Consider the following 25,514-nt stretch of genomic DNA (forward strand, 5'->3'; position numbering starts at 1 on the left):
AAGGTAAAAGGTAAAATAATTTGTTCAAGGTCATAGAGTAAGGAAGAGGCAGAGTTGGTCTACAAATCAGGCAGTCTGGGCTCAGAGTCTGGGTCCCTGGCCACTTGGTTATTCTGAATAGATAGATGAAATTCCTAGATTCACCTGCCTGCCTGCCTGTCCTGAGTGATGCTGGTTATCTCTTGAGGTCAGAGCCCTGACCTGAGAAATATATGAACCGAGACTCTTGGAGTCTCATATTTATATATGAAATAAATGAACTGAGAAATATACAATTTTAGATTGTGACAACTGCCACGAAGGAGACAAACTAGGTGCCAAGAGCAGACATGAGGGGACCTCCTCCTTAGATGAAGTGATCAGAGAAGGATTCTCTGAGGAGGTAGCATTTTGGGTCAAAGAGTGACAGGAGTCAGTACTGTGGAAAGCAAGAAGAGTGTCCTAGGAAGAAGGAACAGCACATGAAAAAGCCCTGAAGCAAAAATTCAATGTTTTTCTGGAAACTGAAGGAAGATTCCAGTGTAGCTGAGGGGAACTAGACAGGGAGACAGGGATAAGGCCCACAAGGCCTAGGAGGCCATGACAAGACACTTGAATTTTATCATCCTTTACTATTAGTGCATTTCATTTTATGTTTATTATTCCAAGCAAACTGGGAGATAAGCCATTGGAGAATTTTAAACATGGAACTTATGTGGTCCAATTTGTATTTTAAAAGCATAAGCAGAAAAAAAAAAGCATAAGCAGTTTTGTTCTTCCATTCATTTGCTTATTCAGTCATTGATTCTTAAATTTTTTTCATTCATTCCTTAATTCTTACCTTCAATTATTTATTTTTTCATTGGGCTTCATTTGTTCATCTGTTAATTCCTTTGTTCCTTGATTGATTCATACATTCCTATGCCCAGAGAACATGCTACTCTGTGTCAGTACTACTTTGGGTGCTGGGAGCATTGATGAGAGTCAGAGTCACTCTGAAAATAATAAATGATATGTTAATTAATTGAATTTAAATTTTTTAAAAAAGAGGCAGATTCAGTCCTTGCCCTTGAGGAAAACCCAGGAACCAGTGGTCACTGGTAGAAGTGAGTGCTTCTCACTTCATTCACTCACAGAATGAGTGCTCATTCTGCTGGGGATAGGGGTGGCAGTCAGGGAAGACTTCCTAAGGAGCCAGAACTTGAAGGATACCAGAGAGAACCTAGTAGATTGGGGGATCCCTTAGGGACAGGGACCAGTCTCATTAATCTCTGTATCCCTTAAGCCTGGTACCTGAGAGGTAATGATAAATATTTGTTTGTTAACTGAACACATGGACCAATAGCCAGGTAGGGAAAGCTTGCTGGTGGCTGTGATGCTGCCCAGCTAACCTGAGACCACCATTCCTAAGCTCCTGTGCCTCTACCTCGTCCCCTGTGTCTTCTTCACAAATCCCTCCTTCTGTTTTCCTGAGAGAAACGCATTCTTACCTACATTTCACAATCACATTGGGACATACCTGAGCAGGCGTGCACACGAGTGCACACACACACACGGACATTCACACACATCCCTGCTCAGACATAGAAAACACATGTGTCTGTAAAACGTGTCCCAGTTGTTGATTACAAAATTGCAGTCATCAATTTCATTGCCTACAATCACTCACACACACACACATCTGTGCTCACACACCCTCTCTCCTTTCCCATCATATGCCAATAAACATACTTCTCCACCAAACAGCCCTCCCACACACACACATCTCCTCCTCCCCGGAGGAGGAGGGATTTTCCTAGTCCTTGGTTAAAAGCTGAAGTAACAGTGGTGGGAGGTAGGATTGAACTCCAGGTTGGGGGGTGGGGGGGTGGGTGTGGATCAGGGATCCTTCCTAGTCCCATAGGCTAGGGGAACCATGTTAAAGGATGATGCTCAGTTTCTCTAAATCTTGGGTGTAGGGGGGGAGGCTGACAGCTTCTCCTTCCTCAGTGTGGCCTGAGGGCTGATTCCTCTCAAAAGCAGTCTCCTGAGAGAAAAGTCCCCCGCTGCTCCCCACTGTCCTACATCCCTGTACCCCCGACTTGTCCAGCTCCTGAGGGAGACCAGGGATCTTCAGTGGCTCTGGTGACAGCAATCTGAAGCCAACGGGCTGTGGAGAACTTGGGTAAGGCTTGCCCGCATCTGGAGCACAGTTTTTCCAGCTGCAAAAAGGGGTGGGGGTGGGCTTCAGGGCTAGAGAAAAGCTGCTTCTTAACCTGAAATCCAATCGATCTAAAACAGCAGGTGCTTCTGGGATTGAGGAACCTGCCCCGTCGGAGGGGACCTTTGGGAAGGCTGCCCTGGGGGTTCAGATCGGGGGGGAGGAGTTGGGGTGCAGGCAGAGACGTTCAGGGCTGCGAGGGGGGAGGCACCGGGGGAGGCTGGCAGTGGGAGCGGGCGGGCCTGCGATCCCGAGGGCCCCTCCCCGCCTGGGGCAGCCGGCCTGGGGCTGGGGCGTGACTGTGAATTCTCCCCGCCGCCGCCGCCGCCCCCTTCAATAAGAGAAGTCCGAGGCGGCTTCCTCCTCCCGGCCCAGCGCAGGCGGCGGGCTGAGGCGAGCAGCGCCCCAGGGGCCCCCCGCCCCCCACGACGTCGGCTCTCGCGGCTGCCGGGAGCCCGGCCCGCTCGCCTGGGGCCGGTCGGCGGCGGCGCCCCCCCACCCCCGGGGACCAGGTAGGCGGCCGGCAGGTGCAGCCGGACGCGCCGCGCGGCGCCCCGCGGGGACTGCAGGGGGGCGGAGGGCGGAGCTGGAGGAGCAGGGACCTCGCCCCGGAAAGGACCCCCGGAGGACACCTGGAGAAGGGGACTGACAATCCCTGGGGAGGGGGCCGGAGGAATACGATGAAGCAGAGTAAAGGGACCGGCCCCCTAGAAAGGTCTGGTAGGGAAAGCGGAGGGAACCTGTCGAGGGGAATTGATAGAAATTGGGAAGGGGGCTGAGTCAGGGGTGAGGGACCAAGGGGACCCCCCCCCCCAGAGGGGCAGGAGAATAAGCTGAGGGCGCCGTGAGAGGGAGGATGGGGGAGAAGCTGAGGGTTCTGGAAGAGGGTAAGGGGGGGAGGACCAGGTGAGGGAGTTCGCTGCAGGAGGTCAAGGAGAACCATTTCTGGAAGATGCAGAACAATTCCGAGGGTCCAGGAAGTCCCCTATCCCAAAAGAGGAGAAGTCGCAGGGGAAGCCTGTAGCCCGGTGGGGCGGGGAGGCTGCCCAAACTGCCGCCACCTGCACCCTCCCTTCCCCTCCTGGTGGGCGGGTCCCGGATGGCGAGGGGACTCCTCCAAGAAGCTAGAGGCGTGGGTCCCGGCTTCCTGGGGAAGTCCCCGCCCTCCGCAGGGATGGGCCTCTCTGGGTGCCCCCTTCCCGCCCCCAGTGGCGGCCTCGGTCCACGTTCCCCCTGGGATCCGGGAATTGCTGGCAGCCCCGACGGAAATCCTGCTTTTGACCGCAATTGCCCGGAGAGGCTGTCTCCGTAGCAACCAGAGGGTGGAGAGCCGGAGCCCCGCGAGCTCCGCTGCTGTTGGGCACGTCGCCCACGCAGCCCCCCTTGGTACCCCCACCGCCCCCATTTGGGGGTCCTCAGTCCAGGGGTAGGCTTTTGGACAGAGGAGTAAGGCCATGATGCTGAGTGTTCAGGCATCCTGGGGGGAGGCTCAGCAGTCGCAGGGACTCAGACAGCCCGGGGCCCTTGATTGCTGTGTGACTTTAGACAAGTTACAGGCCTTCTCTGGGCCTGTAATTAGCGAGGGGGAAGGCATTACCTTTGCCCCTACTCAGCCCCTATCCCCCACCCCATCCTAAATCCCCAGAATCAGGTGCTTTAGAAAGCACTTTTGCAGAGTGTCCTGGAGGGGTTAAGAGTTCTTACTGCCCTGGAGGGATCCTTTCTTTCACCTTCTCAAAAGCATGGAGGGGGTACAGAAAGCCTGACAGGGACTCCAGGACCAGCACACAAAGTGACATCTAATAAATAAATGTTTGTGAATCTGTTGAAGTCCCATTCTGGGAAAGTCAACAGGTTTGAGGGTCTATCCTCAACCCCTACAGTACCACACCCAGGGACCTCTGAGTCTTTTGGCATCCTTCCCCTGTGGTGGTGGTGGGAGAACAGAGCTGTTCTCACTTCACAGATAGGAAGAGGGAGGTTCAGCGGTCAAGGGCTAATAGGGCCAGAAGTGGGGACTTGGAATCCAGGGCATCTTGCCCATGATGTAGTGAAAGAAGTAGGTGGAACCGAAGCTTGAGATCCCTCCTCATCCCTACTAAATCCCTTGAAGCCTTGTGGAAAGAGGAGTGGGTGACTGGCGAATTGTCGGAGAAGGTGGGGAGTGTATGGGCTGCATGAACCCTGTGGGCTTGAAGCTATGAGCGAGGTGTCAGTGTTTGTGAGTCTGGTTTGGGCTTTGAGTGAATGAGCACGAGCAGCTGTGTGGGTGTTTGGGTGTTCTCTACAGCCACCTGGAGCTAATGTGGCAAAGGAAGTGGCCAGACCTTGGGAGGCTGGTTAGGGGGACCCCAGAGCTGGAGAAGGAGAAGCCAGGGCCCTTTGTGCACCAAGCATACCAGCAGACCACCTGGTTTGAAGGTTTGACCTGGTATGAGGTGGAACCAGGGGAGGAGGCTTCCTGTCTGACCACATCATGGAATCTAGACTCCTATTCCCTCAGATCTCCCTGGACCACCCATGGCTCCCATCTCCTTAAAACTGGAATCCCTGAAGACCCTTGAAATAGAAGCTGGTGGGTGGGTTTTCAGAAACAGATGAGAAACCACCATGACCCCACACAAGTGGAGAAGATTCAGCTGACACCTTCAGGATCATGTGGAGGATAAAGCTAGTGTGGCAAAGATAGGGCCCCTCTCTCACATGCCCCCACCACACCTGGTGGTAGAGTCAGACTCGGGAATGTCTTCTTGGGGCCTGGGTGTTAGGGGTGGGGTGCTATAAGGCCTCAAGAAAGAATGGTGTGGGATGGGTAGAGGTTCAATGAGAGATGAGGCCTCAGTGAAAGAGATGAGGGTTAGTAAGAGACAGTGGAGTTCAGTGAGGGACAGAGGGCCTCTGCGAATGAGAGATAAAAGCCTCTGGTCAGAGGGCTCCAGTATTGGTGAGGGGATGGGGCGCAGTGCCCTGCCCCTGGCCAGCCCAGAGCCCTGAAGAGTAGCCGGAACTCTTGCAGGATGGTGGTTTCCTGCTGCTGCCCAAAGTCCCAGTTCCCTCTTTCTGAAATCCCCCCAGCGACCTAACCAGCTCAGCCCTCCCACCTCACTCTGGGAACTTCTCTTTCTTCTCCACCCTGCTGCTCCCCCTCCCTGGGCCTTGGAGGGGCCTTCCTCGAGGGAAAGGAGCAGAAGTGAAAGTTCACTGCACACCAGCTGTGTGCCTGGTGCTTTCACATTTGATGCTCCGAAACAACCCCATGAGGTAGAGATTTATATTCCTATTTTCTATAAGGCAAAGAAACTACAGCTCAGAGAGGTGAACCGACTTCCCCAATGTTTCAAGCTAGTTGTCAGGCTGCATAGAAATAAGCTTAAATCTGTCTCCAGGTTTCACAGACACTTGGCAGGGGTTAGGGGGGAACAGGACATCCTGTGTCTACATCGAAGCCCTGACATGGCTTCGGGAAGCATGGACCTCAAGAAAGAATGGGTGGGCCTAGGACTCCTATGTTCAGGAGTAGGGCTAGGCCTAAGGCTGGCTCCCTGCTGAGTGGCCAGCTGCCCTTTGGCAGGAGTGGCATGTTCACTTGGCCATGGGCTGGAAATATGACGTATACTAGTCAGAGACAGCATGACCTGTGCAGGCTCTGAAGAACACAGGGTGTTCACACGGTGTGAACTGAACTCTGGACCTGAATTAATGGTCCTGGCTTTGAATCCCCTGTGGCTGTCTGACCTCGAGCAAGTCTCTTTCCCTTCTACACACAAGAGGGAGATGAACTGATAAATGGTCCCTGGATGAGGGGCATTCTAGCTTTGCTGCTTATGGTTTTCAGCCTCACTTGGCCATTGCACACTGGGTAAAAGCCACATCTCTTCAAGCCTTCCCAGCAACTGCACAGAAGGTACAGATGCAAAACCGGAGGCTCAGAGGGCTTATATCATTCATCTAGAGTCCCGGAGCTAATAATATAATATAAAGAACAGGGATGCCTGGCTGGCTCAGTCGGTAGAGCATGCGACTCTTGATCTGGGGGTCATGAGTTCAAGCCCCATGTTGGGCATAGAGCTTACTTTAAAAAAAAAAAAAAAAGTAAAAGAACAGAGCTAGGTAAGGCTACACAGAGGGAGATGTTGAAGGCAGGAGCACCCTGGTCCAGGGGTGGACCTCAGCTCTAATACCTACCACTTGATTTTGACACAGATGAGGCTATGGAAACTAACTCCTATCAACCAGATATTTAAGAGACATAATCTTAAATATCTGTGCAGGCTCTGAAGAACACAGCCATGGTGTGAACTGAACTCTGGACCTGAAGTAACCAGAATGAACCTGAGTAACCAGAATGCTTATGGCCACTCTTTGAGCTGCTTCCTTTCTGGTGTTAGTAGGCAGCTGGCTCAACTCTGAGGAAAGAGAGGTCTGGATTCAGATTCTAAGGCTATGAAAATCACAGTTGCCTGAGAGAACCCAGGCTTCCCCTCTCTAGGCTATCATGAGGACTTAGAGCATGTAGCACAGGGCCTGGCTCGTTGTACCTCTCAGAGGGACACACATTATTGCTTCTACAGGGGCTGCAAAATAGAAGAGTGCTTATTGTGGGATTGGAGCCAAATGGATTGGGGTTGCATTTTTGTTTTATTTATTTATTTATTTTAAGATTTTTATTTGTGAGAGAGAGAGAGCCCGAGAGAGCACTCACAGGAGTGGGGTGGGGGGTAGAGGGAAAAGCAGACTCCCTGCTGAGCAGGGAGCCCCTGGGATCATGATCTGAGCCACCCCAGGCCCCTGGGGTTGCATTTTGGCCTCCCCTTACTTGCGGTGTGGTCTTGGAGAAGTTACTTACCATTTCTGTGACTTGGGTTGCTTATCTGTAAAAGAGGAGGTAGTAATAAAGCCTATTTCCTCGGGTAACTAAATGAGATCATGCATGGGAATGCGTGCATAATGCCAGGCACTGAGTATTTAATAAATTAGAAACTTTAAACTCATAGTTATTGCCACCCAGACTTCTAGGAAGTCAAATTACTCTCCGAAGAGGGGGGGCAACCACTTAGGACATGAGGCAGACAAAGAGGAAGAGTCCTGGGGGCTGTCTGTCTGCAGACACCTGAGCCCAAGCTGCCTCTTCTGCCTTTTCTCCTCTGCCTTTGACTCTTTAATTCTCCAAGTTTCTCCTAATTTCTCCCTATCTCTTTTTCTGTCTCTGTCACTCTCTGTTGTCATTCTGTTTCTCGTTTTTATCTCTGTTTGCCTCTTTTTATTCCTTCCTGGCAGTGAGCTGCTGGAGCCAGCTAGTCCTGGCTCTGGGGAGCTGATTGTATGAATCTCTTCCCAGCCCAGTGTTCAAGAAGTCACCTCAGTTACTTGAAATCAGCCATGGTAAGAATATTTATACAACAGAAATCAGCAAATGCTACAAATCAGGGCCCTTTTTTTTTTTCATTTTGAGAATCAGTATGCCAGCACACCACGCTGTGTTTCTCTTTGTACTTGTCTCACTCTTTACCTCTCTGTATCTCTCAGCCTCTGTCTCTGTCTTTTCTTTCTCTGTCTCTCCCATCTCTCTCTTTCCTCTGACAGAGCCACATGAGTATGGTCACATATTGCGTGTCTCCCTCAATGCCTTGGATTGTGCAGGTCCCAGACCTTGTGCCCAACCCCCCTCACCCATATCCTCCAACCACTTCTGCATGCTGGCACCCAGAGAGCCATGCTTAACCCTGGACTTCAGTCCCCATCAGGCTGGGAGTGCCAAGTCCTAAGAGCTGCTCCCTACTGTCTGTTCCCTGCACTCTCCACCCTGCCCAGAGCTCTTCCTCAGCCCACAGAACCCTCTGGCTCCTTCTCAGAGGCTCACAGTTTTTGAACCATCCCCACCCCCATTCCAGGCATGCAGAACTTGGGAATCTCATTAGGCTGCCTTAAAAATGTTGTGATAGGGCACCGGGCTGGCTCAGTTAGTGGAGCATGCCACTCTTGATCTTTTGTGAGTTTGAGCCCCACGTTGGGCCTACAGCCTACTTTTATTTTATTTTTATTTATTTATTTTTAAGATTTTATTTATTTATTCATGAGAGACACACACACAGAGAGAGAGAGAGAGAGGCAGAGACACAGGCAGAGGGAGAAGCAGGCTCCATGCAGGAAGCTCAAAGATGCAGGACTCTATCCGGGGTCTCCAGGATCATGCCCTGGGCTGGAGGGGGCGCTAAACTGCTGAATCACCCGGGCTGCCCTACAGCCTACTTTTAAAAAAGAGTTAAAGTGCACCTGGGTGGGTCACTGGTTGAGTGTCTGCCTTTGGCTTGGGTCATGATCCTGGTGTCCTGGGATCGAGTCCCACATCAGTCTCCATGGGGAGCCTGCTTCTTCCTCTGCCTGTGTCTCTTCCTCTCTCTGTGTCTCATGAATAAATGAATAAAATATTTTTATAAAAAGAATTTTAAAAATGTTGTGATATTTATCTGGGTATTTTAGGAAGTGGCAACCTCGTATCTATGTGGGGACCCAAGAAGTTGCACACATTTGTGTCTCTTATAGAGAGGTGCTCTGTGTGGGTCTGTGAATCAGCACAGGGCTCTGTATATCTCTGTGTGTCCCTCTGGGGGCTCTGTGCATCTGTGCATGCTTGCAGGAATGGCTGTAATTATCCGTGTCTGTGACCAGGCATGGGAGAGAAGTGGCTCAGATTCTAGAGCCAAACGTCAGGATTCATTATGTATGTGACCAGGCTCTAAAACTCTCTGTGCCTCAGTTGCCTTATAGTAATAGGCAGCAATAGTAATAGGTCAGAGTGTTGTTATGAGAATAAAATGCAGTAATATATGTAAAGTGTTTAATGCAGTGGCTGGCACCTAGTAAGTGCTAAAATCCTGTATATGCTGTTCTTGTGGAGAGGCTGTGTGTATGGTGTGTGTATGTGCATGTGTGTAGGTGGGTGGGGGCCGGGGGTGTCTGTATATGGGGATGTGGGTATTTGAAGATGTCTGTGTATAGAGGAGCTCAGAGTCTCTGTGAGGTGCTGTGTGGAGCTGAGGTAATGTGTGTATCCAAGAATGTGTCAGGAGGGCTATGTGGATCTGGGTAGAGGCCCTGTGTGCCATTTGAGATGGGTCTGTGTCTTTCTGTGAGAAAACCTCCATTCTCACCCTGTAACCTTTGTTTTCATCCTATCCCCATCTGTCCCCTCAATGCCTGAAATCCCTTCCTTTCCCAGGTCCGGGATGCCCCCCACCTCCACCTATTTTCTCTCCTCAGGCCCAACCAACCCTCAGTGTCCTGGAGACTTTCAGACACAGTGGTTGCACCCCAGGGGAGGGGTCCTGAGGTGAAAAGCACGACAATGGCTTAGTGAACACAGGCTATTTTAGGGCTCTTACCACAGCCTGCTTCACAGTTCGCCAGATGGGTGTCACCCCCCCCATACACATGGGAGAACAGTTACAGTGAAGAGTGAGAGGGGCTGGTGGGTCTAGAGGAAGGGTGGGTCTAATGTGACAGAGCCATCCTCTGAGCGGCTGGATCTGGTGGAGCCAGGAAGGCTTCCTGGAAGAGGTGAGTATCCTCAGTAGGAGGGGCAGGACCCGGAGGGAAGATGAGGAGGATGTCCCTACGGGAACTGGACTTGGGGGCCGAGAGATGTCAGGTGGGAGCACCTGTCACAAGGGTCCTTCCTCAGCCCTCTGGGGGAAATCAGGGTTCACTGGGTTAGCCCCACCCTATAACTCTCCATTCCTCTCACATCTTAAGAAACTGAGCCCTCTCCCCAGCAGTTCCTCTCTAAGTGTTGCAATGGCAGAGTTTCTGGTGGGGTGTGGGGAGCCCTTGCTCAATGATCTGCCTGCCCCGTTGCTCAGAGGACATCACTATCGGGAAAGCCTTAGCTCATTGGAGGGGCTCCTCCCCAAGGGATTCTGGGGGCCCTAGTTCTGATCTGGGCCTTTACCTGATGTGTGGGATTAGGAGCGAGCTCTGGAGGTAGGTGTCCACTTTCAGCCTGCCACCAGATGTAACCCTGGGACTGCTGGAGCTTACGGAGCCCAGGTGGGAGCAGAGGCAGCATGAGAAGGAAGGGCTGGTTTTTAGGAGCCAGTGACCGGGGGGCCTGTGAGTGAGATGAGCATGGCTTGACAGAAATCCAATGAGAGAGGTGGGCCTAACACAAAATTGTGAGGATGAGTCTGTCAACCTATCAGGCAGCCTGTGTGCCTGTGTATGTGTGCGTGTATCTGGGCGGCAGAGCTTGGACTTGCGTGAGAGTTAGTTTGTGTCAGCGTGTTGGTGTTATTGGTGAGCACACTCATGCGAATGTATGCTGTGGGTGTTGGTGTGTGACTGTGTGCTGGGGTGTGTGTGTGTGTCAGGGAGTTGGTGTGTCAGGTGGATATGAGTGTGAGAGAGTTGGTGTGGGTGGTGTGTCCTGTGTGAGGGTGGACATGTAAGTTTGCCAGGGGCGGTGGGAAGGAAAAAGAAGGCAGAAGTCATGCTGGGACAGAGCCCAGGCCTGGCTTCCTGAAGAGGGCAGAAGCTGGCAGCTGGCTTGCAGGAACCTTGGCAGAGCCTTCATCTTCCATGTCCTTGTCTCTCGCCTTCAGGTCTCTGGCCCCTCCTGAGGACCATGCCGCAGCCCCACTGACCCAGGAGTAGGAGCCGAAGGGGTGAGTGGGGAGAGAGGGGGCTGAAGGCTTTCAGGGTCAGGAAAAGGGGTGGGGTGGCCTTCCTGAGCCCCACAACTCTGCATGGCTCCCTCCTCCTACAAGAGCCCTGTTGCTAGGTAACAGATGGGGGAGCCACAAAGAGGCAGCTTGAGAGGCCAGAGGCTGGACCCACAACAGGAAATGGCCTTGATCCCCCTCTGCAGGGAATCTCCAGGTGCAGACACACGGAGCCCTCACACACACTCACACACCAACATGTCTCCATACATAGACATGCACATACACAGAGAGCTACACGCACACATACACACAGGGACATTCACACATACTTTCACAGACCTGTATGCACAGAGACACACATGCATAGACAGGCACGTAGGATCCCACGCAGGGTTATGCATGTGGTCATACACACAGATGCAGAGGCACCTACTCACACAGACCACCTACACGCACAGAGATACATGCGCGCACACACAGGAACACACATACACACTTGCACGGCAACAGTGTACATATGTATATGCTCCTAAGACATGAACACACAGAGCTACCACGTGCACAGGGACACGTACCCACCCACACTTGTATACTCACACAGACACACAAATATCCACAAGAGGCTGCGCACACATAGGCACACCCACAGGCAAACTCACAAATACTTAGAGACACACAAAAGACACACACGTACAAGCACTCTGAAGAAGTGACAAAAACACAACTTTATCGAAGCAATAGGAGGCAGAAATATATAAATAAACACAAGCAGCATCCCAAAGCTGAAAACCAGCCCATTAAGGATATACATCCTCCCTCCAACCATACTCAGGCAGCTGGGAGGTAGACCCAAAGGTGGCCCTGCCCCACCTTTATCCTTCACCAGGGAAGACCCTGAGAGGGGAAACTGCATGCCTGTGTGAGTGTGCGAGGGTGGCCTATCTGGTAGGGGCCCCAGAGTGAGGCATACCCCGTTCTGTAGCAGGGCACCTGGAATGGGCTGTGTGTTCTGCAAGAAGTCGGAGCCGGGGCTCAAGGACGATGTTGGCCTGGAAGGGGAATTCAGGGGCAGTGGGGCTGCGGACCGCTATGGCCCTGACCCTACTCAGGCCCGGGGCGTGTCCTCCTTTGCCCATATCCCCAACTACAACAACTTTCCCACTCAGTCCACCAACCCCACCTTCCTCGATGGGGGCACCATCAGGGGCATCTCAGGTGAGTCTCATGGCTGAAGGCAGACGCTGCGTGGACCCTGGAAGAACCTGGGGGAAGGAGACAGCTGTACGGGGCTCCACTATGACGTGGGAGACACAGCCCCACTTTCAGACCACAGATGGAAACTGTACGGCCCTACCTCAGAAATCCCAGTCTGAGGGGAAGACATAGCTCTGTTTCCATCTGAGATAGGGACCCTGATGACAGGCCTGGGTGGGAAGTCTTGATGGAGAAGAGGAAGAATGGGTGACTTGGGAACTCCTCAGGGTGGGAGGGACGAGCTGGAAGGCATGTACCCTGAATCCATGGGGAACCAAGCTATGAAACCCAAGTCAGAAATCCACTGGACACCAAAAGCCTCTGAGAACCAGGCATTGCAGCTGTGGGGAGGCACAGCACCTGGCTGGGGAGTAAGACTCTGGGGGGTTCAGGCCCCTTGGAGCCCCTTGTCCCATGCCCTACTCTGCTGAGTAGCCCTGACTCTGCAGGGACTGGGGTGACCCTGTTCATCGCCCTGTATGACTATGAGGCCCGGACAGAGGATGACCTCACCTTCACCAAGGGTGAGAAGTTCCACATCCTGAACAACACGTAAGTAACCAGGCCACCTGGCTCAGGACACAGCCTGGGCTGGGAGCAGGACCCAGAGAGGAGTCCTACCTAGTCCCTCAGAAAGCTCCAGTCTAGTTGGGGACATAGATATATGACAATAACAACTCAGAGTAATTGCTACTATGTAGGGGGAACATGAGGACATATGGGCCCAGAAAAGACACTAACTATGGTCTTAAGGCTAGTGATCAGGGCAAGCTTCCTGGAGGAGGTGATTTCTAAGGTGAGACTAGAAAAATACATACAAGAAGTGAGGAGAAGAGGAAAAGAGAGTGAGAGAGAATGAGAATAAAGGATGACTTCTAGAAACCACCAAATGGTTCAGTCTAGGTAGATCATAAGGCATGAGGTGTAGAGTGGAGAGGCCAGAAGCTAGAGAGGCGGGTGGAAACAGATTCTGCAAGGCCTTTTTTTTTTTTAATATTTTATTTATTTATTAATGAGAGACAGAGAGAAAGCACAGAGACACAGGCAGAGGGAGAAGCAGGCTTCACGCAGGGAGTCCGAAGTGGGACTCGCTCCCGGGACTCCAGGATCAGGCCCTGGGCCGAAAGCGGCACTAAACTGCTGAGCCACCTGGGCCACCCTCTGCAGGCCTTTTTAAGCCATGTTGAAGAATCTAGATTTTATCCAAAAGGAAATATGGAAATCATTGGGGGTAGGGGAAGATTTCAATGGGGGACAAAGTGACTGAGTTAGCTGTCCACTGCCTACCCAAACCCCGGCCCAGCTGAGGAGCCAAAGGAGAAAGCCAGGAGGCCCACATGTCCCCAGACATGTTGCTTCTGCAGGGAAAAGTTTCCTGGGGCAGCATCAGTGGCTGAGAGCAGAACAGACAATACCCTGGAGGGGTGTGTGTGTGTGTGTGTCCAAGGTGAGGGGCTGGCAAGGGTAGTCTCCACCTGACCCTTCACAAGGCCCTGCCTGGCCCCAGGGTACTCCAGGGGGCTGGGTTGCCACTGACCCACTGTGTTCTGTGCCTGCAGTGAGGGTGACTGGTGGGAAGCTCGGTCTCTCAGCTCCGGACGAACTGGCTATATTCCCAGCAACTATGTGGCCCCTGTGGACTCTATCCAGGCTGAAGAGTGAGTAGTGGGGGTGGGAGGTTGCAATCCCTATGGACAGGACAGGATTCTGGAATCCAAGGCCACCTCTGAGTCACAGCCCCATTCTGAGCCTATCTTCTTACCTATAATTCTGTGAGGTCATTGTAAGAATAAGAGAATAATGATGATTATGACAATAACTAATATTTATGTAGCATGTATTATGTTCTGGGCACTATTCAAAGTGCTTTCTGTGCATTAACAGAGTTAAGAACTAATATTATTCTCTTTATGAATGAGGCAACTGAGGCACAGAGAAGTGAAATATCCTACCCAAGCTCATATGGCTAGTAAATAGGTGGAGTTGGTATTTGAACCCAGATAGGTCTGGCTGCACTTGTTATGCATTATACATATTGACTCACTGATAACAACAGCATATGAGCTTTTAAAAATTGTAAAAATGCTACACAAATGCAAGGGGACATTGCTTAGAATTAATTCTGTTAAAGGGGTGCCTGGGTGGCTCAGTTGGTTAAGCATCCAACTCTTTTTTTTTTAAGGATTCATTTATTTGTTTTAGAAAGAGAGTATGTGCATGCACCAGCAGGGGGAGGGACAGAGGGAGGGAGAGACAGAGAGAGAGAAGTAGACTCATGGCTGAACTCAGAGCTGGATCCCATGACCCTGAGACTACAACCCCAGCCAAAACCAAGAGTCAGATACCAGCCGACCAAGCCACCCATGTGCCCCGCCATCTGACTCATGATTTCAGCTCAGGTCATGATCTCAGGGTCCTGGTGTAGAGCCCTGAGTCTTGCTCCTAGCTGAGCAGAGTCGCTTGTCCCTCTCCATCTGCCCTTCTCTCTGCTTACACACACACTCTCTCTTGCTCTCTCCCTAAAATAAATAAAATCTTGAAAAAAAAAGAAGTAATTCTGTTCAGGAGGCAGGGAATCATCATTCGTGGTGTACCATTATAGCCTGAGATATGATGACAGGGACTTTACCTACCTTGAGTCATTTAATTCTTACAGTCACACCATTGATATTTTGTCCCCATTTTACAGATGAGAAAACCGAGGCTCATAAACAACTTTTTTATCTATGTGCATATATATATGTATACACACACATATATATATAATTATATATATATACACACACATATACATATATAATTATATATATATGGATCAGAGAGACTGCAGTGCAGGAGTCACCAGGATTTGTTACTAATTTGCCATTGGTTATAAGGAACAGGAGGAATTAAGTGTGATCCAAAGTCTTCTTGAGGAACTAAGTGGGTGATGGTGCCATTTGCTAACGTGGGGAACACAGGAGCAGGTATAGATACCTGGGTTCTGGTGGGGGACTTGCTGAGTTGAGGTCTGTAGAGAAGAACACCCAGGTGAAGGACACTGCCAGGAATTGGATTAGGCTGTGCTTCGTATGAGAGGGCCAGGCTGCTGACTTAGCCCAGAGGAGAGGGCATCTTTTCCTACTTGGCACTAAGGCTCTTTGTTTGCTGTAGCTCTTGCAGAGGGCACAACTGGGCTGGTGTAGAAATCTGGGAGTCTCCAGGATGGAGGTGACAATTAAAGCTGCACAGGAGGGTGAAGGAAGAGGAGAAGAGTGAGAAAGAAATTGGCCCTAGGACTCAACTTTGGAGAAAGCTGCCTTGAAAGAGAAGTTGCCGTTAGGAAACCAGGCCAAGCCAAGTCAGAACAGCCAAGAGGGTGGAGGAGAGGTTTCAGGAAACAAGAAAGGGAGTGTCAGAGGCTGCCACTGGATTTGGCAATGGGGTGACCTTGGTGAGAGATGTCTCTGTGTGAAGTGGGGGTGGAGGCCAGACAGCAGAGCCTGGGAGGGAGTAGGAGGTGAGGAAGTGAAGACCCAAGTGTGAAGTGCTTTTTCAAGTGAAGAGAAGGTGAGAGATATAACAGAATGTTGATGGCAAGTTAGGGCTTAGAACAGTTTTTTTGGGGGGAAGGAAGAAATGTGGGCATATGTAGAGGTTGGTGGGATGGAGAGGCTGCAGGTGGGGGCTGGTTTGTAGGGGAGAGGTGTCCCTGAGCGAAGGGAAGTGGTTGGGGTCCTGAGCTCAGAGGAGGTGAGGCCTTCATCCAGAGAAAGTGGTAGGAGTCATGGAAAAGAGAAGGGTGATGATGCAGAAGGTGGGAGGTGTGGGAGGTTCATGCTTGTGTCCGCATCTTAGAAGCAGTGTCACGAAGCTCTGAGAGACACTCATTGCAGTGCCATGGTTAAGAGCAGCGTTGTGGTTAAGACTGCAGGCCATTGAGCGACAACTGGTGTTCCTATTCTGGCCAACACAGCTTAAGAGCGTGTGGCCTTGGGCAAGTTGCTTAACCACTAGGTATCTCAATTTCCTCATCTGTCTAATGGAGGTTAATAATAGGACCTACCTCACAACGTTGTTATAAGAACTAAATGAATATAAGGTGTTTTAAAGCAGAGCATGAAAAAAAAAATAAAGCAGAGCATGACATAAAATAAGTACTGTTATTATTAAATTAATTATTAAGGAGGTAACTACTCCCATGGGTATGGGTGGGGGCACGGCTTTGAAAAAACTTGCGAATGTGTCCTGTCTACATAGGCCTTCTACAGTTCCTCTTTCCCCATCCTGCCTGCCCACCTGGACACTCTACTTGCCAGTACCTTCCTGTCCCCCAAATTATGCCCAGTACCCAGGTGTAAACTGGTTTATTTATTTATTTATTTTAAATATTTTATTTAGTTATTTGAGAGAGAGAGAGTGCACACATGCACACACATGCATGCACACACACACACACATAAGAGCTAGTGAGGAGGGGGTCGGGTAGCTAGTGGTGAGAAGCAGAGTGAGAGAGGGAGAAACAGACTCCTCACTGAGCAGGAAGTGACACAGGGTTCAAGCTGAGGACCTTCCAGATCATGACCTGAGCTGAAGGCAGCCAGGCGCCCCAGATTGGCCAATTTTGTAATCAAAGGACATCTGAGTCTTCTATGGCACTTGTGGGGCCACTCTGGTTCTCCCAGTGTATTTTCACAGTTGATTTAAGGCTACAGTTCAGTCTTAGGAAAAATATCCAAGACAAAGAAGGAATGCCTGACATCTGAGGTTGAAATCTAGCTTTATAAGAATATCCAAGTTAAAGAGAGTGGAGGAAAACCAGCAGTCAGAGCCAGGCAGGAGCAGTCATGAAGAGGGGAAGAGAAGCAGGAAAGGCTGTTGTTTGGAAGTCATAGGAGGAAAGGATTTGGGGGTAGGGATGGATGGGGAGAAGATTGCCTAGGTGGTGGGAAAAGAACTAGGCTGGGAAGTAAAGCATTTCACGTAGACCTCATCAACCAGTCCTGAGGGAAGGTCACTTCTCCTCTCTGAGCCTCAAGTTCCACATCTGCAAAATGAGCCCTTGGAGGAGTGGTAGTGAGATGCATTCAGAAACTGGTAGCACCCTGATGAGGTCATTAGTGACTGGGGTCCTAGTGATTTTAGTTGAAGGGAAACCCAGAGAGTGGAGAGAAGTCTAACCTTTACTGGGTGGCTACCACAAGCCAAGCATTCCACATTCCTGGTCTCTGTGCACCTCACGGCCGGGCTGTGAAGCAGGTGTATGAGCCCCATTTCACGAGTGAGGAAATTGAATCTTGGCTAGTGAGGTGGTTTTCCCCAGGAGGCTGAGTTGTGGGTTGAACTGGGTGTATCTGGGTGTATCTGACTCTTGCTGGCCCTTCCCAACAGGTGGTACTTTGGAAAGATCGGGAGGAAGGATGCTGAGAGGCAGCTGCTCTCCCCTGGGAACCCCCGGGGGGCCTTTCTTATTCGTGAGAGTGAGACTACCAAAGGTGGGGGCCTGGGAAGGGGCAAATGGGAAGCTCAGCTGTTAGGGTGGGGCTAGGAACAGTGGTGAGGGGCTTGGGTCATGGGGGAGTGGGCAGATGGGACAGGGGTGGAGGTTCAGAGATTTGACTAGGACCGAGTTCAAGGGATGTGGCCATCCAAGTTCTGAGTCCCCAGGCATTTGGGTGTCTCAGGCTCCAAAATGATGAGCGAGGAGGAAAGCAGACTCGAAAACAACCCTTGCCCACAGGTGCCTACTCCCTGTCCATCCGGGATTGGGACCAGACCAGAGGCGACCATGTGAAGCATTACAAAATTCGCAAACTGGACACGGGCGGCTACTACATCACCACACGGGCCCAGTTCCACTCGGTGCAGGAGCTGGTACAGCATTACATGGGTGAGGGCTGGCTTCCAGGGCTGGTGTGTGCTTTGGGTCCCTGAACTAACCCACTAAGAATTAGGGCCAGAGAAGGAAAGGGGTTCCCAAAGCAGTAGTGGCTGGAGCAAAACTGGAACCCAAGGGTTTGGGTTCCCAGCCCAGGATCCTGCTCTGTAGGATTCCAGAGGGAACAGGTGTGAGACTGTCCACGTCAGAAGGGCGCCCCCTAATGTCTAGCTGGGCAGGAAGCCAAATAGACCTGACTTGGAGGATGGGCTGTAGGGTTGAGAGGAAGCTGGGAATCAATGCCCAGGTTTCTGCTTTAGTTATACCAAAGGTGAGGTGCAGGGAAGGGCGAGGGCCTCATGTCCACACCACTGTCTCGAATCCCCAACTCATTTCTACCTGTCAGAATCCCACCTTAACCCTGAAGGCCCAGCTGGAGGCCACCTCCTATGGAGAGGACTCCAAACCCTGCAGGGATCATCCTTCCTTCCCTGGGCACCAACATGTTCACCTACTCAGTGGGTCAGGTTGCCTTTGGCCCCGGCGTGTGACCTCCCCTGTGGCCTAGTTCCTTTCCACTGATGGGGGAGGGGAGCAGGGGAAGGGCTGCGCCTGGGACAGGATGAGGAATGGGTGGGGCGTCCTGGCCTGCCCACTACCTGCAACAGCCCCCCACCCCCCACCCCCGCCAGAGGTGAACGACGGGCTCTGCCACCTGCTCTCGGTGGCCTGCACCACCATGAAGCCGCAGACAATGGGCCTGGCCAAGGATGCTTGGGAGATTAGCCGCAGCTCCATCGCGCTCGAGCGCCGGCTGGGCACCGGCTGCTTCGGGGACGTGTGGCTGGGTACGGAGGTCCCGGGGGCGGGGCGCGGGCTTGGGACAACCGGGAGCCGGTGCTGACGAACCACGACCACCTGGCAGGCATGTGGAACGGCAGCACGAAGGTGGCGGTGAAGACGCTGAAGCCGGGAACCATGTCCCCGAAGGCCTTCCTGGCGGAGGCGCAGATCATGAAGCTGCTGCGGCACGACAAGCTGGTGCAGCTGTACGCCGTGGTGTCGGAGGAGCCCATCTACATCGTGACCGAGTTCATGTGCCACGGTGAGGGGCGGGGTCAGGAGGCGGAGTCCGGGGGTGTTCAGAGAGGTGTCTCTGGGGGAGGGACCCGAGTGGCGATCTGTGATGGGACAGGGGACTTTGGGCAGAGTCCGAGAGTGAGGCCGGGGTGAGGGAAACCACGTGAGTCCTGAGAGTGGAGGCGGGCCCATATTTAGACCGGGCTAGGGGCCGGGGCTGGGGGCGGAGCCTCGGTCGCTGGGGGCGGGGTGGTCAGTTGGTGGGTGGGGTTTGGGGGAGCGGAGACCGAATCTGGGATGAGGGAGGATCTGGGGCGGAGTCTGAGTGGGGCGTGTCTAGGGGGACGGAGGCAGGGAAGAAACGAGCTGTGGGCTGAGTCTGGGTGTCTGTGGGAGCGGGTCCTGGGCGAGATCTGTGAGGGTCTGAGGCAGCTGGCTGGATCCCGAGTGGGGGCGGGTCTAAGGGAGAGGGCTGGGGCCAGGGGGCGGGGCCAAGCTGGGTGAGAAGGAACCTGGCTGGGGGCGGGGCCAAGCGAGGGAAGGCTGGCTTGGAGCTGGGGGTAGTCTTGCCGCTGATTTTCTGAGTTCCTTTCCTCAGGTAGCTTGCTGGAGTTCCTCAAGGACCGGAAAGGCCAGGATTTGACACTGCCCCAGTTGGTGGATATGGCAGCCCAGGTAAACTGGGACAGCAGCCTTTATCTCAGACTGCCCTCCTATTAACCTCCGGAAACCCCTGTGCCCTTAAACACTTGCCCCTGGAAGTACAGTCCCATCCACTGGATCATCTGTGCTACCTGAGGCAGGGCAATGCTCCTCTCTGAGCTTCAGTCTCCTCATCTGGAAAGTGGGGTTTTCAAGTGACCTCATGTACAAGCCATGGTGTTCCCATCTGTCCATACCTTGGCCCCCCCCCCCCCCCCAGGTAGCTGAGGGCATGGCCTACATGGAACGTATGAACTACATCCACCGGGACCTGAGAGCAGCCAACATCCTTGTTGGGGAACGACTGGTGTGCAAGATAGCTGACTTCGGGCTGGCTCGTCTCATTGAGGATGATGAGTACAATCCCCAGCAAGGTGCCCTGCCTCTCCTCACCTTCCGAGAGTTACCCAGTGCACCAAGGGGCTGCATATTCGGGAACCATTCCTCCTACTCCTAGACCACCTGGGGTACTCCCATCCTGAAGTAGTATAAGAGGCCACTCTAAGTTTGAATCCCAACTCCTCTACTTACTAGCCAAGTGACCTTGGGCAAGTCACCTAACCTCTGTGAGCTGTTTTTTTCTCATCTATAAAATGAAAATATTCAGACAAAAGTAAGTCAACAGATATCTATCAGGCACCTACTATATGCCAAGCATTGCTATAATTCTCAAGTGAAAGACAATAGAGTCTAGCTAGAATGTCTGGGAATGAATCCTAGCTACTTATAAACTATGTAAGCTGGGCCAGTTACTTAACTAGTCAGTGCCTCCTTTTCCAAATCTGTACAATGGGGATAATAATAAAAATAATATTTATTTCAAAAAATAATAATAATAATAATATTTATTTCACGGGCTTTTTGTAAGGTTAAGTGAGTTAATGCATGTAAACCACTTTAAAACAGTGCCTGGCAGGGGCGCCTAACCAGATTGGTTGGAAGAGCATGCAACTCTTGATTTCAGGCTTGTGAGTTTTTTTAAGTTTATTTATTCATGAAATCTCTACACTCAACATGGGGCTCAAACTCACAACCCCAAGATCAAAAGTCACATGCCCTTCTGACTGAGCCAGTCAGGTTCCCCAACATGCCATTCTCTTAATCCAGCTATCCCCAGGGACCTCCCCAATACCCTTCCCTTCTCTCCCAATCTCTGCAGGGGCCAAGTTCCCCATCAAGTGGACAGCCCCGGAGGCTGCTCTCTTTGGCAAATTCACCATCAAGTCAGATGTGTGGTCCTTTGGGATTCTGCTCACTGAGCTCATCAGCAAGGGCCGAGTCCCCTATCCAGGTTTGCTGGGGTGGGGAGGTGGAAGGGTGGGTGGTCATGGAGGGGCTTTTCCTGGTTGCCTCTTTCAGAGGGACTAGGCCCCCTGAATGACAAAGCCCCACCCTCCAGGCATGAATAACCGGGAAGTGTTGGAACAGGTGGAGCATGGCTACCACATGCCATGCCCCCCAGGCTGCCCAGCATCCCTATATGAAGCCATGGAGCAGACCTGGCGTATGGACCCAGAGGAGAGGCCTACCTTCGAGTACCTGCAGTCCTTCCTTGAAGACTACTTCACTTCTACAGAACCCCAGTACCAGCCTGGGGATCAGACATAGCCTATTTGGTCATCAACCACCTTTCTGGGGTACCCACCAATCCCCCTTCCAATCCCCAGGGCTCTGATCCCAAAGCTCCCAGGCTTAGAACCCTTTAGGGTCCTAGCATTTCAGAGCAACCTGCTTGCCCCTCTAGGGCAACAATCCTCTCATTTTAAAGATGGGGCCAGTAGAGGCTTAGAGATCATCCCTCACTCTGGCTCCAAGCACTATTTCTCCTCTTCCCACTTAGGCGCCTACCTCTAGATTCTCTTCCCACCTCTCCCTCAAAAGAAATGCTCAGACCTTGTCTAGTTATTTATAAAACTGTATATCCTTTCCCTCACTTACCTCCTATCTCTGCTTTTTTACCCTATCCATCCCACTCTGAATTTACCTCCTACTCAATTCTCTTGTGTCTGTTAATTGCAAGACAGGGAAAGTTTTTGCTGGATCCCTTTCCTGCTGGGTGGACACTGTAGTCCAGGACTGAGGTCCAAGCCCAGGGTGAGGGAAGGCTTGCTGAGGGCTCACCATCTCTCTGAATCATGTGTGTGTTTATTGCTTTTTGTAAATAAGAAAAGTGACAATACGAATCCTTGAGCCATAAAAATCCCTTCTGTTAGGGGAAATGGTGGCCAGAGGAAGGGGAGTGTGACTGCTTTGGCTGCTGGGAGGAGGGAGAGGTAAGAGAGTACCCTAATGCCTACTGAACAGAGGGAACTCAAAGTGTGTTTTGGGATACTCAGAAGTCCTGATGCTCATCCCCATGTGAGTTTAGGACAAGCTGAGAGATGGATACAGAAGATAGGCAGGCAGAGATCAAAATGTCCCCCTTCATTACTAAAGTGGCTTTCAATCTATGTGCAGTGGGTCTGCTAATTCTCTACTTGATTTCAGCAGATATACCATTCATCACAGGCAGAAGAGCATAACCTGTTAGACCTCTTTTGACAGGGACAGTGGGGAAGACCACAGAGGACTCTCTGCAGCTCCTCAAAAAAAGACAGAAGGGAAGGGAAAGTAGAGGTCTGAGAGCTAGTCTACCTCATTGGATTTCACTCCAGGCAACTCTGCTCCCTAAGGGGCTTTGGAGAGGGTGGAAGGCACTTTCGTTGGTCACAAGGACTGGGGGCTCCTACGGGCATGTCGTGGGCAGGGATTGGGGATACTAAATAACCTGCCATGCACCTGTGCAATGAAGAATATTCCTGTGCCCTTGCTGCCGCTTTGAGAGACTCTGGCAGCTGATGTGCTTCCAAGCGGAAACAAAAGTAACGGAATAAGGGTTCCCACCTCTCCCATCAGGAAATCACAGACCCCTGACTTCCTCAGGGAATGGACTGGGGGAGGATGGTGGGGAAGAGTCTGGGAGCTAGGAATCACTGCTGCAACTGGCCAACAGTTACGAAACATAACTCTGGGAAGGGCCCTTTGGTAGGTAGGACCCCAGGAAAACAAACTCCAACAAGACCTATCTGTCCCAGAGGAGTCCACAACCAGGCTGGGGAGAAATAGTAATAATAACTCACTTGTTAATTGTCTGCTGCATGCCAGATGTGTTTACATCCATCTTTTCATTTAATCCTGAGTCTGGTTCTATGTCCAGCCCCAATTTACAGATGAGGAAACTGAGGCTCAGGGGTTACGTGATGTATCAAGGTCAGCCGGGTGCATGTGACAGAGCTGGGACTTGAACCCAGGTCTCACACCAAAGACCATGATCTTTCTAGACTTCAGTCTTTGAAGGGATCTTATCTGCCCCACGTAGATATTTGGAAGATCTTTCTCCCTCTAGATATTGGTAGAAAGGTTCCCAGAAATCCCTCCAAGTTGAGGATCCTAAGGAAAGGAGACAAGGTGACCAATGCAGATGGAGTGTCCTGCGCTGAGCCCTGTGTTGGAGACTGCTGCATGGGAGCAGTAAGATGAAGAGGCCAATTGGCTGCTGAGAGAGGTGGTCAGAGGGGTGGGAGCCCTGTACATTTGTGCTCTCTACACACTTGAACTCAGGGGCCATGGCTTTCTGAGAGCCTGTTTCTGGCTGACTAAACTCACAAGAGCCTGACACAGAAGCCAGAGGCCAGTGTGTCCGCTTGCCATGGAGTAAACAGATAACTGCACAGCTCTGGAGCTGCAGTGCCTGGTGTGAAACCTGCCTCCACCATTCACTTGTGAGTGAGGCAAATTATTAATCTCTCCAAGCCTCAATTTCCTCCTCTGTGAAAGGACAATAAAATGTTCAACTCATGTTCACCCTCTTTGTCACGTCCATTTATAAATTACTTATCCTATTTATTTCAAATGAAGGCCCAGCAGAATAGTGAGCCTCCTGGAGTTTACCAGGCCCTTGGTGCTCCCCAGCAGAGACCAGAGCCTGGAATCCCTGTATCTACTGGTTCCCTGTCCCTCCCTCTGGTGCAGCCAAATGAATTCTCCCTTGTACCCCCTTTTCTGTGCATCCTTCTGTTCCCTTCTGATAGAGCACAATGCAATTGATTAGGCCTCTGTTTTCTCAATTTCAATCACATCCTGGCCCTGCCTCCCTGAGATTACAGGCGGGTCACCTTGATTGCGGTTTCCACTGTTCACAAAACTCTTCAGTCGTTTACAAAACCATCTCTCGCCTCATTCACTCCCCCACCTGGCTCTTCTCCTCCGTGATGCTGTGTGGATTTTACTGGCTTAAGACTCAGAGGGCAATTTTATTTCCAAGTTCATGGTGGGGGAGGAGGATACCTAATTGGCTAATGCTGGGTGTTTCACATGCATCATCTAATTTGATCCTCACCACAATGAGTGCAGAAGGGTGATTATTCCCATTTTACAAAACAGGAAATGAAGACTCCGAGAGGCTACAACATTTGCCCAAGGTGACACAGTTGGATGATAAGAGTCAGGATTTTAGCCTATGGACTTCAAAGTCTCATGCATCGCACTGTATCATATTTATTCCTTATTTGATGGAGCAGTATGGGAACATATAATACTAACCCAGAGTCAAGTTCAGGGAGAGCATGGTACAGACAGGGGTCTGGAGTAGCCCCATATATATACATAGGATTATATTCATAAGAGAACCAAGTCATTTATTAATTTTGCACACATTTACTGATGTCTCCTGTAGGCTGGTCCTGTCCAGGAGGCAAAACAGTAAACCATTACAACACTTAGGGGGCAAGGCCAGAGTGGAGGCCAGGGGAGACTTCTTGGAGGATGTGAAAGAAAAGTCAGCCCAATGAAGCAGCCAGAAGGTGAGATCATCTCCCATGGAGGGAACAGCATGTGCAAAGGCTCAGAGATACCGTAGAGCATGGCCAAGTCAGGCAAGTGCAAACAGTTATGTATGGGAGGATTGAGGGTACAGATGCAGCGCGGAAGAAGGTTGGAAGGTCAGAGGCAAAAGGGTCGGGAATCCAAGGGGTATGGAGTGTGGAGAAAAGTAAGAAAAGAAATGTGTGGGCAGGACTTACTGGGGGGGAGTCTATCCTGAATCCTATTGTTCGCGTACTAAGCTGGGTGGACCTATTATCTACTCCAGTAGTTCTCTCCCCCTTCCCATCTCTCTCTCTCCCTCCCCATCTCTCTCTCTCTCTCTCTCTCTCTCTCTCTCTCTCTCTCTCACACACACACACACACACACACACGCCCCAGCTCCTGGATGGTCCTGCAGTGATGTCCATACTCCCTCTAGTGTCAATTCTGGGTACTACACCAAGAACTCCAGGAAACTTTCCCCTGGGATGGGAAGACTAGGTCCCTTTAGGAACTTCCCACCACAGGACCGGAGCTAAGGCACAGTTCCTGCTCTCAGAGCTCACAGTTTAATGGCGGTGAGGTGAATAGGACCGGAATGGGCTGAAAATTTAGAATAAAGGGCGTGTGGGAGAACAGGGGAGGGTCCTAACCCAGTTGGACAGGGGGAAGTCTGGAAGACTTCTCAGTGGAGGTGTTGCTTCATTGGAGATTTGCAAAAGGAGTAAAAGTCTGCTTGATAAAGAAGAAAGAGAAGGACATTCTAGACTTGACAGAATTAAGTGAGCTCAGAGGCAGGAAATAGGACCGTGCAGGGAGTTTCAATTAGGTAGGTGTGACTGGAGTGTGAAATTTGAGGGGCATTAGTGGCTAAAGATGAAGAGAGCCAGGTAGGCATGGGTCATGTCTGCCATGCATTCAGGCTGGGATTGCAAGCCTT

At 51.4% G+C, this 25,514-nt stretch overlaps 1 protein-coding gene across 7 annotated transcripts; it reads left to right on the plus strand.

The window, feature by feature from the left end:
- Positions 1-1,979: 1,979 nt before the first annotated feature.
- Positions 1,980-23,575, plus strand: FGR (FGR proto-oncogene, Src family tyrosine kinase). 7 transcript variants are annotated; one of them, XM_072827579.1, is made up of 13 exons: positions 1,980-2,143; positions 10,777-10,839; positions 11,822-12,054; positions 12,543-12,645; positions 13,653-13,751; positions 17,464-17,567; positions 17,813-17,962; positions 18,643-18,798; positions 18,876-19,055; positions 19,629-19,705; positions 19,953-20,106; positions 20,892-21,023; positions 21,132-23,575. In XM_072827579.1, the coding sequence occupies exons 3-13, from the start codon at positions 11,835-11,837 to the stop codon at positions 21,338-21,340; spliced, it is 1,584 nt and encodes a 527-aa protein (XP_072683680.1). In that variant the 5' UTR covers positions 1,980-2,143; positions 10,777-10,839; positions 11,822-11,834; the 3' UTR covers positions 21,341-23,575. The 7 variants fall into 7 exon arrangements, with proteins under 7 accessions (XP_072683680.1, XP_072683683.1, XP_072683678.1 ...); XM_072827582.1 differs by lacking the exon at positions 1,980-2,143 and adding an exon at positions 2,583-2,691 and having other exon boundaries at positions 11,825-12,054; XM_072827577.1 differs by lacking the exon at positions 1,980-2,143 and adding an exon at positions 2,584-2,691.
- The last annotated feature ends 1,939 nt before the right edge of the window (positions 23,576-25,514 follow it).

This window comes from Canis lupus, chromosome 5 (assembly GCF_048164855.1).
Source record: "Canis lupus baileyi chromosome 5, mCanLup2.hap1, whole genome shotgun sequence".
NCBI lineage: Eukaryota > Metazoa > Chordata > Mammalia > Carnivora > Canidae > Canis > Canis lupus.